The following is an 18,908-nucleotide window of genomic DNA, read 5'->3' on the forward strand; positions in this document are numbered from 1 at the left end:
GTGAAAGCTCGGACACAAGAGTCCTTGTGAAAGATATAGAAGAGAAAAAAAAATGTTGAGGATGAAACTATTGAGTGGGATGATAGCTACCTAGTGGGGAAGTGCTCAAAGGTTTGTATGGATTCCTAAAGATGAAACTACATAATGGGTAAAAGGTACGACATTCAGAGATAATATTCAACTCTCAGTAGATGTCTGGGTTGTCGGATATCTTCACGAGCTTTTTAACTTCTTTTTTTTTCCTTTTTATCTTGGTTTTTTCGTTTAATCTCAAGACTACACTTTTCTTTATAAAGTCTCGACGTAATTGTTCACATTGAGGGTAATTTCGTTGAATCGATTTTGTACTTGAAGATGTTGCGAAAAATTTTATAAAATATAAAAGAAATAACTATAAAAGCAATAAAAAAATTCTGGCATATGCATACAGAGTAGTTATGTCGACGGCAACGTCGATGTCGACGACAGTTGAACGGACAGAACATTCAACTGGACTATTTCAACGAAAGTTTGGCACGTGTTTCATCGATTCTCTTTCCAAACAATGCGGTCCAGTTGGATTAACTGTTTGAGCATAGTTGGCTTCCACTTTAACCCAGGACGTTCTCTGGCTTCAAGTCGGCATTTCAGAATTCAATGACCTCTCTTCCGTGGATACTAAAAGGGCTTTACCGCGGAGAATTACACAAGGCTTAATCACAAAGCTATCTATGTCTTCATATCGTACATAATACCGTATACATGTATATATACACATAAATATATATATTATATTATATTCTTGAATCTACAATGACAAAGGATTTTCAATAACCGAGCAGTATTAGTAATCTACTTGTGTAGAAACGTCATTTGGATGACCAACCCAGTCTAGAATTGAATTCACTCGGCAAAGTTATGTGTGCAACTAACTGATAATTAATTTTCATCAAAGGTATTGTTACATTGTTACGGTTTAATATTTCCGATCGATCATTCAAATAGTACATTTTAATCTTCATATTGCCAGCCCTTTGATGTTAATTTTTATCATTTGTTTAGAAATTTCGTCATTATTATTTTTTTAATTAATCTACCAAATTGATGAAATAGATCCCTTTGTTAAATATAGCTACTGCACAATAGAATCAATACTGTGAGATATTTGAGCAGTAGTTGCGGTTTTTTTAATACGTTTTAAGTAGATGACAATTGAGTTTGACAGTAATTATCAATTAATTATTTTTTCTCACAATGAAAAGTATGATCTACTAAATTTAAAATTGATTACTACTTTTGTGATTATAATGAAACAAAGTGCATTAATGGTAAAAGTTGAATGAGTCCGTTAGTGAGTGGGTTGTATGCACTCGAAGCCATTTTCTAGATTGAATTTTAATCTGATGGATATCGATAAAGAGATTTAATCTATGGCAACGAAATATACTTTTACCTCAATATCCTCTTGACGTGGTTGTAAATTCGCTGTTACATTCATTACACGAAATTAATAGTCTATTACTAGAGGAATGTGGACTATGACGTAATTTGATAACAACCAATCAATCGACATTAGTATTGATTTAATTTACCTCTGCTTCATTAATATGCTGAGGTATTTATTTACCTGTTAATTGAATTTTTATTAAAAATTCTACTGCATTTATTTTGTAGATAATTAAGTATTTAGAATGATACGTCTGTTTTATTGGATAACCAGAGAAAAATAAGCTTTGTTCCGTGAGAATGAACATTTTATTCTTACAGAAATTGAACAAAAAAGAAAAATCAAATTATAACTGAGTAATAAGATCTCGAAGATATAAAAATTTTGTAAACTCATAATTTTTTTGAGTATAAAAAAAACTACATTACCGGAAATAAGTGTTGAAAAACCAATATTACATGTAATATGTAAATATATAGCGTGGGGTAATAGAGAGAGAAGCTGGCTGGTACGACTATTTCGTGCCAGTGAAAACGACATACCTAACTAGTGTGCAAATGTAGATAGAGAGGATGCAACCAAGAGGAAATAACGTGTATATGCTGCAAAACGAGCCAAATCGTTGGGAGCGATCCGAGTTTGAAATTTATTCAGGCATCAGTGATTATCTTAATGAACGTACTGGCATTTCTCGTCAATTTCCACCTTCTTCGCCAATTTATACCTTCAGCAGCTCTTTTATTTAAACCTTCTTGTTGGAGCTGTGTGATCGACTTTTGTCAGTTGATTCAATTCTCGCTTTTCCTCCACTCTTTACACCTTTTTTATTCTACTCGTCCTTACTTTATAACCAGTATAATTGCTACAAATCCGCTGGTCTTTAGCTTTTTTATATTTTTATTCGGAATTTAATTAATTACAATTCTAACGTCGTTTTAATTATTTTTCTATTTTATTTTAATTAAGTTTTGCATCACGCAATCACGCTGTATATTATAGACTCTTATTATGATTATCGATTACCGGAAATTACATGGAGTTTGCAAAATTTAATATAAATATATAGACGTTCATTTCTCACTTATTAGTCTCCTCTATACACATATACATCATGAAACCTCTGATAATTTCAATAAACCTATATTTCAATATAAGCTCTTTTCTCATTATCATACCAATCAACTCATCCTCATTATATCGAGGCTGTAATAGCGCCAAATTTAAAAAATACATATCACTATATTTAAGCTCTTCATTGCAGTTCTCAGTATTTTTTTAAAAATACACAGAAAAATAAAAATTCTCGATTGAAGTGAATATTCTTGACTCAAGAAGTTTTTTTTGAAAACCTCAATTTTTTCGGATAAAATAGAAATCTTCTCTGACCAAAACAAATTTTCGTGGTTCAAGAAAATCTTGACTTGGTTCCCAAAAACGTTTGTCTTTTTAAATATTGTCTAGACTCAAGATAATTTTTTTTTCTGCACGGTAAGAAATATTTTGCGGATATCACTATGCCATTATGGGCGTGAACGCCAAACTGTATGGTATTGAACTGTATGCCGCAATGTCAGTATGGCCGTCAGGCCCATACTGCGTTGCCGTACCCACAATGCTTCTGGCAGATAAACCTAGTCTAGCGACATCTATATAGTTTTGGCGGTAATACGATAGTGTACATTGATGGACACGCCAAAAATTATGGCGGGAAAAACTAGTAGCATTGTGCCCTCGGCATTGTAGTATGTGCCTTAGGGCCATGCTGTTTCGCTGTGCCTGCTATGCATACGTGTGAGCAATACAATAGCTCCAGTACCATACAGTATAGTAAATAACGCCATACTTCTGGGACTCGTTACAATACTGCCTTGGAATTGTTCACATGCTATTTCAGTATCTGTCTTGAGACCATACCAGCATGGTGTTGAACGTCATGCATTTTTTACCGTGTGTGGACTATTTACTAAACAAAGTACTTCGCTCACTAGAAATATATTAATAAATTTATTTCCTGTAATTATCTTCTACACGAATGTCTGTTTTATAAATGAGATAAAAATACATGAAATAAAATATTAAATTTATATTTTAACAAACTTTATAATCAAGGTTTAACAAAAAGAATTAAATTAACAAACAGAGTATTGACACAAAATGAAAAAAATATAATTATAGTTATGTAAAAGATACAAGCATAAAAAAATTTTAATATGACAGCCATAAAAAGAGAAGCTGACGGTTCGACTTTTTTAGTTTTTATCATTTTATGAATGTGCCTGTCGTACTCACTTAATCCGATTGTAAACGAGCAACTCGGCGATCTCTCGACCCACCCTCGAGTACAGAGTCTCGACAAAGACCAGAACCTTTGGGTCGATCCTCAATCTTGCTTCGCTGCGATGATCTGGAGCCGCTGGTAGCCTCGTAGCACCCCTCAGGGTTGAACATCGTATCGCTGGTTCCGGTCTGGTATCCCGATGGATCAGGCTGCAATATTACGTATTATCAATATTAATCAAGAGTCGGTACTCTTGCATCCATGAATAAATTTATATTTATTTAGATAGATATTTCATACAAATATATAACAAATACTCCATTTTATAAAGTTTAGATTTTGTTTTTTCATTTATTATACAAGACAGTGATGGAGTATTTTAGGGTGACAAAAATTGACGGATGTGTATGGATAAGCGCAGGTATCATCATCATCTAAGTGAGTTTCCCGAGCAGAGAGTAATCGATACAGAATGCGAGTTACTATACATACAGTGAGATAGACCTCGAGCTGTTGTAAATAAGAGACAGTTTGAGAAAAATGATCGGTACTTGACTTGACATGTTGCTTTCATAAAAATGAAAATACGATAACACGTCATTCGATTTATCTGTGGTTTGATGAGTATTCAGAGAATACTCTACTAGTAGCAATGAAAAAAAAGCTCATACAAGCACACACATATACATGTGGTTTGCTATCCTATTGCGTTAATAAAATAAACGAATATTCGCTGTAAAAAATTTCTGGTCGGTGTGAATTGACTGTTTGAAATTTTTTTTGGTGTGAAATATCAAGCAGTGTACTTTTAGTACGGTATGAGTGGTTTCGTTTACACCGTTCGGTATTATAACCTCAAATATTGTTTGATAATATAATCTGTAGTTAAAAATTATCAAATAATATTTACGTTACAAAAATTAATTACCTAGTGTCGAAATAATCAGGAGTTTTAAATAAATAACTTGTACATTTACACCATTGGTGGTGTAAACGTTCTAATTCACATGGTCTAAAATCTAATACCGTGTGTCGTATAACTTTCACACCGGCAGTGTTGAAAATTTGAACACCAAATTATTCACACCACACCGCGGATTCAAAATTTTTTACAGAGTTCTAAGCGTAAATATACATACTGTTGTTACGTTCTCGTAAATGTAAATTAAAAGCCCGTCTCTTAAACCATCCCTGGTAAATTAAAAATTATTCTGTCTCGTAAATGCAGAAGCAAGAATTTAACACTGTTAATACTTTTATTTTAAATCGTAATGGCGTTCATTCGATCTACAGTTTTTAGTACGTCAAGAAGTCAAGAAGTCTTTTAACTATAAACTACATCCCTCCATTTAATCGAAAAGAAGAACGTTAAGGCGAAAGTCTTGAAATGAGGATGCTCGTTTATTGGTGTATAGTACATTTTCGTATGTCTATGTGTCTCTATATATTTTTTTGTTATATTTCTTTTTACGAGTCCAACGGAAACAGAAAAGTCACGCTTTAATCTTTCAACCAATCTGGACTTTACATGTTGACAGAGGTTGTGCTTATAGCTTCTGTGTTTACGAGGGAAAAAAAAAAACACAAAATAAATCCAAACAAAAGAATATATATAAAAACAAAGCTTGCAATTGGCCTTTTTTTCGTTACTGTCTTTTATGACGTCCGGAATTTTCTTCCTGTGTTTTTCTCAAAAGCAAATACCTACACACGGTGGTATTTTCGCAGACGTATATGTCCAACAATCCTAAATACACTTCACGGAAACCCGCTGGCATTGGGATTTAGATATGCATGCAAACGAACACCCGACGATCCCATGGGCTCACTTCCGACTCAAAAGCATAAATGTGAAGCACATTCAGTTATTACCATGGTCTCTGGCATTAGTATATACTTTGAAACGCTAAAATGTATGAGAGAATGCTTATATATATATATATAATGTGCTTATATGTATACTGTGGGATAAATAAAGTGAGCGAAAATGAGTCAAAGAGAAAGAGAAAATTTGTCGTCGTCCACTCAAAATCTCGTCAGATGTTTTTTTCCGCGTTAATAATTTGTCGCTCGAGACATTTGTCGTGTTTCTGGGATCTATGTCGTAGAAAACTTGCGTCGACAAAAAATATAATTCGTGTTGAATATTTAATTTTACCTCACTCTTTTTTTTTGTCTTTTTATTAAAACACTTCAAAGAAAAAATGTAATTTAACAGAAAAACTAAACAGAAAATAATTTTTGTGTTGCAGTTTTTAGTAACAAAATTACGCAACCACATTATTGTTTAGTGAAAATTATGCAAAGTACTCTTTCGAGAATCTTGATTTTATTCATAGCAACCGCTTAATTTACAAATTTAAGGAAATGGTAGTTTACTATATGAATAATAAAGATTTGTGTTTCAAGAGATATGATGTCCACAGAGGTTCACTGTGTAGTATATATTCGTAAACCTGGATATCTCTTACAACTTTCGTGTTCGTGATAAAGTCATACTTTTCGGAGGGTGAGAAAGTGAGAGCGAAAGAGATAAAATGACGATAAGGGAAGACCAGCGTGCGGTGCATGTATAGTTTAGTAGAGTGCGTGGCCATCATATCAGCCGGATGTATTCAAAGGCAACATATCCGTGTATATATATATGTCTCTATATAACCAAACTTCGTGTTCTATCAGTGATATTCGCCTAATTGCCTCCGACATTGCGGCTACTACAAAGCAAACTACATATTCTGTATATTTTATACTTTAAACACGAACAATTGCGTGTAAGGGTGATTTTATATCATCTATTCACGTTTTTTCTTTCGATTTTGTCATGTAAAAAAGTCCTTTGTAAATTTTTTTACTAGTATACTAAACAAAGTTTTCGATACTTATTTACGTTAAAAATATTACGTTACACAGACATTTCTGTCTACGAGAAAATAACTTTTGCGAATTTATGTTGAGTTATATATTTTTATTTTTTTTTCATAGCAAAAATATATTGGAACGAAATAACTATATATAAAAAGTTTTTCATAAATTATATAAGTATATAGGTATCGAGTCGATATCTGATTTTTCGATTTCATCCGTGAGTAGATGGATGTCAGAAGTCAGAAGTGATTTCTTTTTCGACTATTTGACATCCTTAGCTGCGGGTGAATTGCCAGCTAGAAATTTTTTTTTATTACTTTTTTTTTTTACTAGTGAATTTCTCCTTCTTCAATTCTCTTCTTTTGTTACTATATACACTTTCGTCTAGTCTTACTTTTATAACTATTGACATTTCACGGCGGCTAAATAAAAATGTTCTTTTATCGAGAACCTGTAACCGTCTCGTCAGACGAAAGGCGAAAGAAGAGAAAAGACATAAGACAAAAATCCAAAAAATTTTACGTCTAAAGACAGCATTCGACTGCTATATATCTTGAGACCTTTAGTACATAGTACACCGGTAACAGAAAACGAAAAAAAAAAGTATAGATATATATAAGAAGATACGATGATGGGACAGTAGAACTGTTTGAGTAGACAAAGAACACGACAAAACTCAGCTACCATGCTATGGGAGACTTTCCGGTAATTTGCGAGCCTCCGGAAGACTGATTTCACCGAGGATAAAATTACTTCTTCGAAATCTTTAAGGGCATCTTTAACTTCAATGCTATTGAATTCAGCACAACTATTTTCTGCTATAAGTAAAAAAAGGCCAATTGACATCTGAAATAGAAGTAGATTTCTATATATATATATTATTTAATAATCACCCATAAAAAATTTTCAAAGATATATACAATGGCATTATCACCATAACACACGAGTCAATTATGTGACTTTGAACCCTTATTAAAAGTGGAACAATTATCGTAAAACAAAAAATAAAAAAAGGAAAATATAGCTTTTTTTTATCAGCTATCAAGTACTTTTTACATAATAAGGATAGATATACCCGTTAAAAAGTTATTTACGAAAAAAGCTGAAAAAGTAGGATTTTTCGTTATTTTTGGAATTTCAAGTGTCCACTATTTCTAAACTAGTTGAACGATTTTGCTCATCTTCGAACTTAACCGTGATAATTGTCCATAGAATAAGTGTGCCAAATTTCATTAAGATCCGTTAAAAATTGTGGCCACTATCGTCGCAACAAGGCGCGTTATTTTACATACATACATATATAAACTTTTGAACCAATGGTAATTTTGGAACCTACTCGATGAATTATGATAGATTATGGCAAAATTTTTTGAAAATTCCACCATGAGGGCAAATGCAAAAGATAGATTTCTATGAAATCTACTAGAAAGCCAATCAAAAAAAACTAAAACGATTGAATAAATAAATAATAATAATAATAATAATAATAATAATAATTATGTCTTAAATCAACAGTCTGCGTTGATTGGTACAAAATTGCCGTACAAATGGCCCCGTGTATTATTGGTATAACGTTTGTAATAAGACAGGAAGAAGATTGATGTGATATCCAATTATGTTTGTGAGACGTGAAAATTATCATGGGAGCGAGAGAGTGGAAACGATCGAAGGGATTTGAAGGACGGACGGGCGATGAGCTTGCGATCTGCACGGCAAATCACCTTAATTTGGGCAATTAATGTATCGTTAGTGATATAAATGCGACGATCATTACGTCTTCAAGATTAATTCTTACAGCCCTTAATGACACTTAGACTAAAAGAAACATCGTTTTACAAAGTATACAGAAAATTCAAAGTGATTTAATTATAATTCAACTGCTAAAGACACTTGGTCGTCAATGAAACGATTTATTGGAGAAATATAAATTAATATTACCTTTTTAATATAACAATATTAAATAGTGGACTGATATAAAGTAACTGAATAGTAAAGACAGTATCATGACACTGTTCAAAAGAGCTTTTGTCATACAGTCTAAAAGCACTTCTAATTTGAACGATGTCAGATTCTTCGCTCCGTTCCTATCGAAAGCTCATATAAGACTACAACAATAAAGAGAGAAGAGAGCGAGGAGTGCAGGAGGAGTGAATAATGCCAAGTCTTTGATCAATATTCAATGCACAAAGTTCCTTTCAGGCTATTCATGCAGTATGATTAAAAATATTCAACAGAATTGTTGACGCTTCGTTTAATTTCAAAGTTTATTACTCGATACATACATTTATAAATATTAATAAATGCAGGAAATATTTCATTTAACGTTGTTTTTTTTCTCTCATATGCTTCTGTGGTTTAGAGAGTTTATTACAACAATTAACGATTCCTAAAAACAAAAAAAAATGAATGAATGGAATTGGAATTAGGAGTAAAATCAAAGTCACGCTATTGTTGTAAGCCGATTATTAAAGTTTTTTATTTTGACAATCATCACCGTGATCAAGCTTTACTAATGGATCCAACATAAAACGTGATTACAGTGCGTATGTGAACACGTTGGTGAAAAAATTAAGGTAATATATCGAATTCAGAGACAGAAGAAATAACGAGTGGTAGTGTTTTGGAATAAGAGAGGAAAAATGATAGAATGCGAACAAAAGGAAGTAAAATAAAATATATAAATGAAAAAATGAAAAAAAAAATAAATAAATAAAAAACAATATATGAAAAAGGACTACTACCTCTCAGTCCGAGCCAATAATTGGAATTCTAATCAATAGAGCGCGATCGTTCGGCCGTGCGGTATACGTCCATTGGAAAAAAGCCTTTTTCTATCTCACTCACTATTACTAGTTTTTTTAGATTTTTTCCCTCCCACACCCGCTGCCATATTTTTTATTCACTCCATTATGACTATACTTGTTTATGTATATCTGTATATTACTCTCTGATACGCTGGCTAGCTGCGTACACACTTTACCCACCCACGAGTCTCACCATCAATACACACTATTGATAGAATAATAAAAAAAAATTATATTGACTTTACCAGTCATATGTATGGCTTTTACTTGTTCATTCTTTTTCATTGCGAGAATCTCGTCTTCTTTTTTGTTTTTAATAAATTTTATATATTTTTTTCCACAATCTGTTACATTTTTTTTACTTTGAATTATGAATAAACTTTTTTTTATTTTTTTTCGAATCTAAAAAAATTTCATTTCTAACAAAATTTAATTACTTTTCTCTGCCCTTTGATCTATTTGTATTGACTATTCGCAGTCTAATTTTTAATGGATTTTTTAAAATTTATTTGCTCGCAGAAATTGTTGAAAAAATAAATTTGATCGATCTAATAAATTACATTTCAAAATATTTTTCATTGCGAAAAAATTCAACAAACGAATTTCAACCCTTGCAAAAAACTTTCGACGTTAAAGACTTGAACGTTGATTGAAAAATTCTTCGAATTTTCCAAAAATATTTCAACAATTTTTCCAAATGAATTTTACCCGTAGTTTTCTAAATTCCAATTAAATGACTGAACTAAATCTACAATCAAAAATATTTATAGGAGAATTATATGAAATGGTTTGTTTGATAGTTAATTAAATTGATTGCAATAACAGATAGTGATAAATATAATTAGACCCAAAATGAATGCACATTGCATGTTCCTCATCGATTCCTTTGAGTGACTGTACTGTACAATTATACCAGGAGTTAATTTCCTACGAGAACGTGATTAGCAGCATACATTGCCAGTCGTCACTCAGCCACAAACATTCAGATGCGACCGTAGGGGTCACATTAATGTTAGTGGTGCATAGACGGCGGACATCGTGCACCTAAACGACCAACACATACAATCTCACTTTACTTCGTTTGCTTGCACTCAGGCGCATTTGTTTGTTACTCTAATGTCTCACGTATGTTTACTGTCGTACGATTGCCTCGACTGTCTATATAAACATTTACCGAAACATTATTGCGTACTTTAGAGTCATCATTCTGCCCTTTAAAAATTCTCTTTTACAAAACTTTAAAAATCAATCAATATCTCGATCATTTATTTATACAGTACATCGGAAAATTTCTATTAACAAGAATAATAATATTAAAAAAATATAATATTGCGTTCGTCTTGCGGAATATTGGAATTGATGATGTTATCTGGCCTCATTTATTTCTTAACAAGATGAAAACGGACTGTCGAGTAGTTCTAATGTTTTTATATTATATAAATATCAGCATCTCATCGTTTTACGGTTCATTCAATTAAAATCGCTTTCTCAATCATTTTTATCAAGTATATCGTAGTCAATGGAGCTATGAAAGTTGAAGGATCCTTCTCCTGCCCAGATATTGCAGAAAATATTTTTTTTCGGTATAAATATAAATAAAAACCGTGCGCTCACGTTAAAAGCGTATACAAAGAATAAAAAACTTAATATTCAATGAATGCACAATTTTTTATTTCAATTAATTCTGGTGATAGAGCCGCTAAAAAAATATTCAAAGTAATTAAAACATTTTATTATTGAATTTTAAATATCTTCTTTTTTTTGAAAAACCATTTAATGGAATTGACAGTTACGTTTGATCAGATAAACAAGTATATTGTCACAATGGACATCGCAATTAATCCAATGACCCATCGGGTACACTTTGTACTGTGAAATGGATATGGGATAGTGTGCACATATATGTGTGAAATAGTAGAAGATAAAAAATAAATAAATAAATATGTGTTTTCAAGGGTTGGTTGTATATGAAACTGACGTTCAAAAGTATATATATACATATATATCACAAGCAACGATAAATATGCATATTAATGTTTACACTGCGATAGCCTAGTCACTCTGACGGTCTATCTCGTGGTCTGATTACCGTTACAAATACTACTGCATAGTGGGTTTACATTTGCGTCATCGAATCGCGATAAAGTATTAGAGATAATTATAAATGAAAGAAAAAAAAAAATTATTTACATTATTATCGTCTTTAAACATTATGATAATTCGTACTTGTTTATAAAATATTATCGCGATTTCCGATTGCCTGATATGTACAGAATCTATTACTTATTTATTAAACATATATTTATTTATTTATAAGCTGAATTTATTTACATAGACAATAACCATAACACACAACATATAAGCATCTTATATTCATTGAACTCACATCCCCTCTCATATATACATATATGATGCGATAGTGAAGGAACAGAAAATCAATTCAATAACACATGTTAAGCTTATTGAGCTCATAACACTTTACTTTTATATATAGGTTATATTATTTTTCAAATGTATATCGGTATCTTTATATGTATGTTTATTATTGGAAGGCAATAATAAATGTATATGCTCGACCTATATATGTGTTTATGATTTCATAATCAAATAAACAAATAAAAATTTCAAAACATTAACTTTTGAATGATTTTCTTTTACATATGATCTATATATATATTTATATTTGTATAGATATACGCAATCGATAGACATTTGCTCCGGAAATAGTCGAAACTTTTTATGAGTGCCCTTCCTCACAATTTCCCGGTCTGGCGCGTGTTTCGTGTGTTTTATCCAATATTTCTCACATCAATTCCCGGGTTAAATGTTTCTCGCTCAAGTACTTGTTTCAATGCCCATAATAAAGAACTTTTTATTAAGTGTGTATTATTTATAGCGAAATAACTTTGAGATACTGCGAAATTATGTTTGCGAAAGATAAGGATTATGTTTTTAGTTTTTTATTGACCTAGTTGATTGAATAGTTTTTCCTATCAAATATTTATGCAACAAATTTTGTTATGAAAATCTTCAGTATGTACACAGAAAAAAAGTTATCTTGAGTCAAGAAAAAATTTTTGAAGACAAACGTTTTCGGGAACCAAGTCAAAATTTTCTTGAGCCAAGAGAATTTGTTTTGGTTAAAAAAAATTCGTCTTGGTCGGAGAAGATTTCTACTTTATCTGAGAAAATTTAGGTCTCCAAAAAAATTTTCTTGAATTACGAATATTTACCTTCAGTCGAGAATTTTTTTTCTTCTGTGTATAATATGTAGTACTGTGGTAGGTGTGTATATGTTATATATTAATATATAGAGCGAAATACTTGTATGTATCGAAAGTGGGAGAGACCAGTCGAGTGTATATATGTTGTATTTTGTATTGAGGCCGATTATATTCCGAGAGTTTGGTTTGTCAATGTATGCCAACATACGTATAGTATTCATTTGCACGACACTTGAATTGGCATAGTGATTGGGCGTGTGATAAATATCCGGCCTGATTTCACCGCCAACGCAGGCTAGCGCCGTTTAATGAAAGACTAACATTAAAATTACTGTCGATACTTTATTTTATCCATTTTAATCTGATTGTTAAATGAAAAATGATAAAATAAAAATAGGATAATGTATTGGTAGGTATTATGAAGAAGAATAGTGAAAAGACGAGGGTAACTACATTGAAAATAAAAAGATAAAAAAAGGGATAATGTTTGAAGAAGGTAAATGACACTGGGGTCGGATAAAGTTGGCAAGCGTCTTTAGATTAGGTTGCAAAGTGTTTTATAGATCCCGTTCATCATGAACTAAGTTTCCACGCCTTTCCTGATTATGTGAAGACCTGAGATTGGTTCGCGTTAGATTGTCAGAGGGTAAAGGATGTACGCAGAGACTACTCCGAGTTATATATGTCTCTTCTAATTAAGCATGGACTCACCTAAACTCCTTCTCCATTCGCTTTTCTCCCTCGTTCATCTATCTTCCTACTTCTTCTCTCATTCATTCATTCACTCACTCTCTTTAACTGGGAAAGTACTCTCATCCTGAATTTTGTAATTCCCCTGGGTCTAACAGAAATGCGGAGACGAGAAAAGCCGTCTTTGAAATTCGCAATTGAACTAGTTTCATTGGTCAAATATATATAGACGTCTGTAAAATATGTACCATCTTTTTTTGGCTATTAATCACTACATTTGATGAATTGCTCAAAATTATTAAACTTGCCAGCTATATCTTTTTACAGCAATAGCTGATTGAAAAATGTTTCAAATTTCATTCCCCGACTTGTACAATTAGTTAATTTAATATAAAATGATTGAAGCGAAAACAAGTTATACAATATATTAAATAACTCGACTTGTACTTTTACTTTGTTCGTGATTATTCAATAAACGTATAGACAGACAAAAAATATGAACTTTATACTATTCTATTTTGAAAGATAAATACCTAAAAGCATAAACGTTATGTTTTTTTTTCTTATGAAGCAAAGAGTAAATCAAGTCAAAGAGTTTGTTAATTAAATCATCGACGCGAAAGTAACATGTTGTGTTCTAGTAAACTTCATATTATAAGAGTGCATTGAAGCATAAAAAAATATTATTTAAATACACCGGTAACTCTCGTGTTTATTATATTGAATTTAGTATATTATTAAATAACCATAATACATTAATCCGCACTGTTGATAATAACTTTCCTGTGTGTATAATTATAATTATAACTCAATGTGTACCAAAAAGTTTTTTCATTGTTCTCGTTTTACACAGATATTAATTATTATTGTGATATCGATTGTTGTTTTCAAAAACAATGTGAACTTTTTAAATTATTCTTTACTTCATTTATGTACCACGAAAAATATAGAATACCGGTAATCGAATAATTTAAACCTGTACAAACCACATATTTACTAACTGTAGTAACAATCTCTCAAATTTAATAAAATTCAGCACAACGCGAATTAATATGAAATATAGAATTTCTTTCACAAATCATTAATTAAAAGTAAAATGAAAACAATAATACAAAGAGAACAAAAGAGAATAAAATTTACTCAAATTTCGCAACAAAAATTATCGTAATTGATAGCAAACGCCGAATAATTAACTGATTATTATTTTCCATTAGAAATACAAATTAAAATTAAATAGGATCTGATGATTGTAACCGGGTAAAATATAGTTCGTGTTACTCATTCTAGCAAATAATACCGCTGTACAATTTCAAAACACAGTAACTGACAAAAATAAAATTTTTGAAATATGTATTGAATGTGAAGTTCGATTCCCAGTTCGAGCTATCTATATTTTTCTCAATTTATCTATAAATTGTCTTATTGAGAAGGTTAATTGTAAGTTTAGGTTTCACTATATTTAAAAATTGGTGTATTACCGTACGATGGACGATGTGGCTTAATAACTTATAGATCAAATTAAAGGGAATATAATATAGGACCGAATAGCTCAACTGGTAGAGCACTCGGCGCGATACCGACATGGTTTGGGTTCGATTCCCAGTTCGGGCTATCTATATTTTTCTTAATTTATCTATAAAATGTCTTATTGAGGAGATTAGTTGTAAGTTTAGGTTTCACTATATTTAAAAATTGGAACCACAAGACTCCACTGGAACTAAAAATATTAAAAAAACGGATTTTGAAAAATTTGTCCCTTACTGTAGTGTTTTTAAATTGGGCAGCAGAATAGTTCAAACCAACTTTTTTGTTTTTTGATAAGTAAAAAATAGTTGTCAAAGAAATCTCATTATCTTTGAATTGTATGTCAATTATCAAACTTTTCAAGATAATTGTGAACGAAAAATGATCTCTGTGTATATAAATATCGAAATAAATCCACCGGGATTAATTAATATTTATATAAACCCTTTTAGCTTAAACAAAATCAAGGTAATCCCACAAAGCCAGAGGCAGCTTCCAAAGAAAACTCATCACTGAGGATCGGGTCCTTGTTGATGAAACTAACTCTGGGCTCATTCGAAAAGGGCCGTACTCTCCGTTACTCCACCACTCTTGTGTACATTCAGTACCAGTTTAGATATACTTTCCTCTCAATATATACGTACATGTATATGTATATATATACATATATACATATATACATATAACAACCTGACAGAGTTTCTAAACCCGTGGGAGGTACCAGGCAACTCGTTACGCTAAATGACCCGCTTGCCTCGATTCTCTAGTTTGTTAACTAAAAGTTTGCCGTAGTAGCCATACCAGCAAGAGCTCGCGGCAAGCACAGCAGTTCAAATCCAACGTCCGGCCAGCCAAACGACTAGACGTGTGTTTGCCATCTCGTCTCCACCTTGCCAAAGCTCTATTTCCCGCGAGAACGATGAGGCAAACACTCACAAACCTACGTATATATTAATTACCGAATAAACATTTAAACCTATAAAATTTGCAGCAAACTAATACACGCTGAAAAAAAATGATAACTATCACTATCTTGTAATAGGGAATGATTATCATATGTATGTGATAATCATTATCATGAGATGGTAACTATTCTTATCTATATGGTAACCACTCCTATCCGTGATGATAATCATTACTATCTTAGAAGGCAAAATTAAAAAATTTTTCAGGCATAAGAAATATTACTATCTGCATGGTAACTATTACTATCGGCAATAGTACACGGAGAGAATTTTTCGATAAAATTTACCCAGCAATTTAGAGTAAACCTGGGCCGAAAACAAAATAAATACGGAAAGAATAAAAACAGATTCGATTTGTTTTATTTTTTATTCTTTTTTGTTTAAAAATTACTCGAAATTGGGCGTTTTTACTCCATAATTGAACACTGTCTAGAAACGGACAAGTAATTATTCATGCAGGTCCAGTTTTACTCACAAATAGTTAACATAAAAGCATGATAATGATTATCAGTATCACATACAGATGGTAATCATTTCCTATTACAAGATGCTGATAGTTACCATTTTTTTTCAGCGTGTACTAAAATAATCATCATATCTATGATACTTTGCTTGCAATTGATGGTAAAGTCTACTGAGGCTATTTGATCGTCATCAGAACTTTGGTTTATTAGAATTTTTTTTTATCCGCCCATTTTTTCGTTTGTTAAAAATAAATTTGCGATAAGCTCATAAAATTCACGGGACTTGATCGATGCGAGTATTACGTGTCGCGCTCAACAACTGAGCTTGCAGATTACTTCTTGATATGCTATTTGAAAACATGCGCCGGCAATTATTGTATACATCGTACAGCAAGTTTATAAGTATATATTTAAAGTATACATATTTAGAAAGACAGATTTAGGCGCATATATTGTAACAAGAATGAGATAATTTACCTGGACAGTGGAGTGCTGATAACGTAATGAGTGTAGTAAAAAATGCTGGCTACCGATACGAGGAGAAGTGCGGCAACGCAACGTTTAACAGTGGCCTGTTTGACAATACACCTAGGAGCCATTGCACCGAGCAATGGCACACTTGCTTCCACCCCGGATATCTTCATCCTGCTATCATATAATGTAGTCTTTGTAGTAGTCTTGGATATCACTTTTCTCTCAAATACAGACGGTCTACTCAGGAGTCTTCAATTGGACTTTCAGCCGTGTGATGCAATTAGATCTATATATATACTCCAATATACATATGTATACTATACAATACAACACAATGCAGTCGAAACTCGAGAGTTGTCTACTTTGTAAACTAACTATTTTGCATCAGTGACTTCAATGATCCGTGAAACTGATGGCACTTTTAAACGACTGCTGACAACCACTCGACCCTGACATCCTCGTTGCTACTTCTACTAGTTCTCTCGAGCGTAAATAAAGTGTACAAAAAAATAACTCGAAAAAATTTAAATAAAAAAAGTATAAATAAAAGTAATATAAAAAATACTAGTTCAATTTAGACAATTGATTTTCTTCTAGTCTTCAGTTTCATTTGTGAAAAAAAAATTTTTTTTTCATCTCATATTGATAGTAATTATCCTTCTCAATGTTCCAATTAAATTTTCTCGCGGTCGCGATGTCACGACCGCCATTTTGCAGTTTAAAAAAATTCTCTAACCCATCTGGCCTCAATTTCCCAGATTAATTTTTTAATGCTATGCTACTTTATATTTTTTTCGACACTTCAAGTCATTGAAAAATTCATTATTTAATAGATAAAGATATAATTTTACAACTATTTATTTATTATTTATTTTTTCAATAATTCTTTGGACAATAAATATCATGAGGATAACATAGACTTGAGTAAAAGTGGGAGAATAAATTTTATTGAAATGTCACGCGAGGCAGCGGCCACTTGGGGATTTCAGTGGCTTGCGATATCGAATGGGGTATATGGCCATCCGTTACCGGTACTTGCACAAGGGGTACACTCCAATGTACTTCCAACTACCACCGCCACCCTCACTCTCACCTTCACCCACACCAACACCTACGTCCCCACCACTAGTAGAAGCAGCAGTAGTGATAGTAACAGCACCGCGATGGTCCAGTTGTCTAGTCGTAAATTTAAACCTACCGCTACGATACTCTGTCGTAACTTTTATTTGTGGTGGCACTACTACCCCTTGGCCACTAGTTGTGCTATCACTACTGTGTTGCTTGTCAATTAAACTCAATGTAGTAGTACTACAATACTTTCTCAGGGTCGTATCTTTCTTTTTTTTACAACGTTCGACGGCGGTGCGAACACCGCAGATTGATTCTCTGTGTAATTGCACAACACCTCGCTTCTTCCTGCAACAAACGAGAGAAGAAAAAAATTAGAAAAATATCCTGGATAAAGAAAAAAAAGTATTAACAAATAAATAACACCACATAATACCGTCCAATTATTTTTCATCCCAGACAATCATTCTTTCCCTTATACAAACGATGTTGCAAAACCGCGAAACAGCCATGCAGGGCTGCGGGCTCACGTTCTTAATGAAGAAAAAAACCAACTAAAAAGATGAAATTAAAAAAAAAAGTTGACTTTTAAAGCTTAGGTATTTTTCCCCGAGAATTTATCCTAGATCGTTTAAGCAGCCGCGCAATAACAGACTTGTGGGAATAGTAGGGTGAGAAGTCGCACGGGGCAAGTAGTTAAACAAGTATATACGTATATACTACTAGCCACAATTAATCGACTGTACTTGCGCTATAGCGTCTTGGTCGTCGTCGTCGTTGCTGTTGTAACGAAGCGATTTTTTTTATTTTATTATTTTTATTTTTCTAGTTACTTTAGATTTTTTTTATTCTATTTTGTCTTTTCATCGTGGCCGTGTGGCCGCGTTTCATGAGTTGCCCACTGTACTGTACTACCGACTAGACATACATTGTGTTCAGCGGACAAGAAGTCCATTAATCAAGTCCTCCCTTCGTCTAGAATTACTTATTGCTTGTGCGCGTACCGATGCCACCTCTGTCCAAATAAGAGCTAGTGTATTTCTTCCGAGTGGTGCGATCTAGTCTTGTCCGAGAAATGAAAAACATTAGGATTTAATTTAAAATTACCACGAGATAGTAAACGAGT

General features: G+C 32.4%; 1 protein-coding gene across 1 annotated transcript in view; it reads right to left on the minus strand.

Annotated features, from left to right (window-relative positions):
- LOC130675333 (bifunctional heparan sulfate N-deacetylase/N-sulfotransferase) overlaps window positions 1-18,908 on the minus strand; it is a 51,054-nt gene that overhangs the window by 12,929 nt on the left and 19,217 nt on the right. The window contains exons 2-3 of the mRNA XM_057480921.1: window positions 16,718-18,130; window positions 3,716-3,913 (exon numbers count right to left, since the gene is read on the minus strand). Of these exons, the coding sequence (XP_057336904.1) occupies window positions 3,716-3,913; window positions 16,718-16,884 (365 nt within the window). The 5' untranslated portion in view covers window positions 16,885-18,130. The remainder of the gene's footprint in view (window positions 1-3,715; window positions 3,914-16,717; window positions 18,131-18,908) is intronic.

This window comes from Microplitis mediator, chromosome 10 (assembly GCF_029852145.1).
Source record: "Microplitis mediator isolate UGA2020A chromosome 10, iyMicMedi2.1, whole genome shotgun sequence".
NCBI lineage: Eukaryota > Metazoa > Arthropoda > Insecta > Hymenoptera > Braconidae > Microplitis > Microplitis mediator.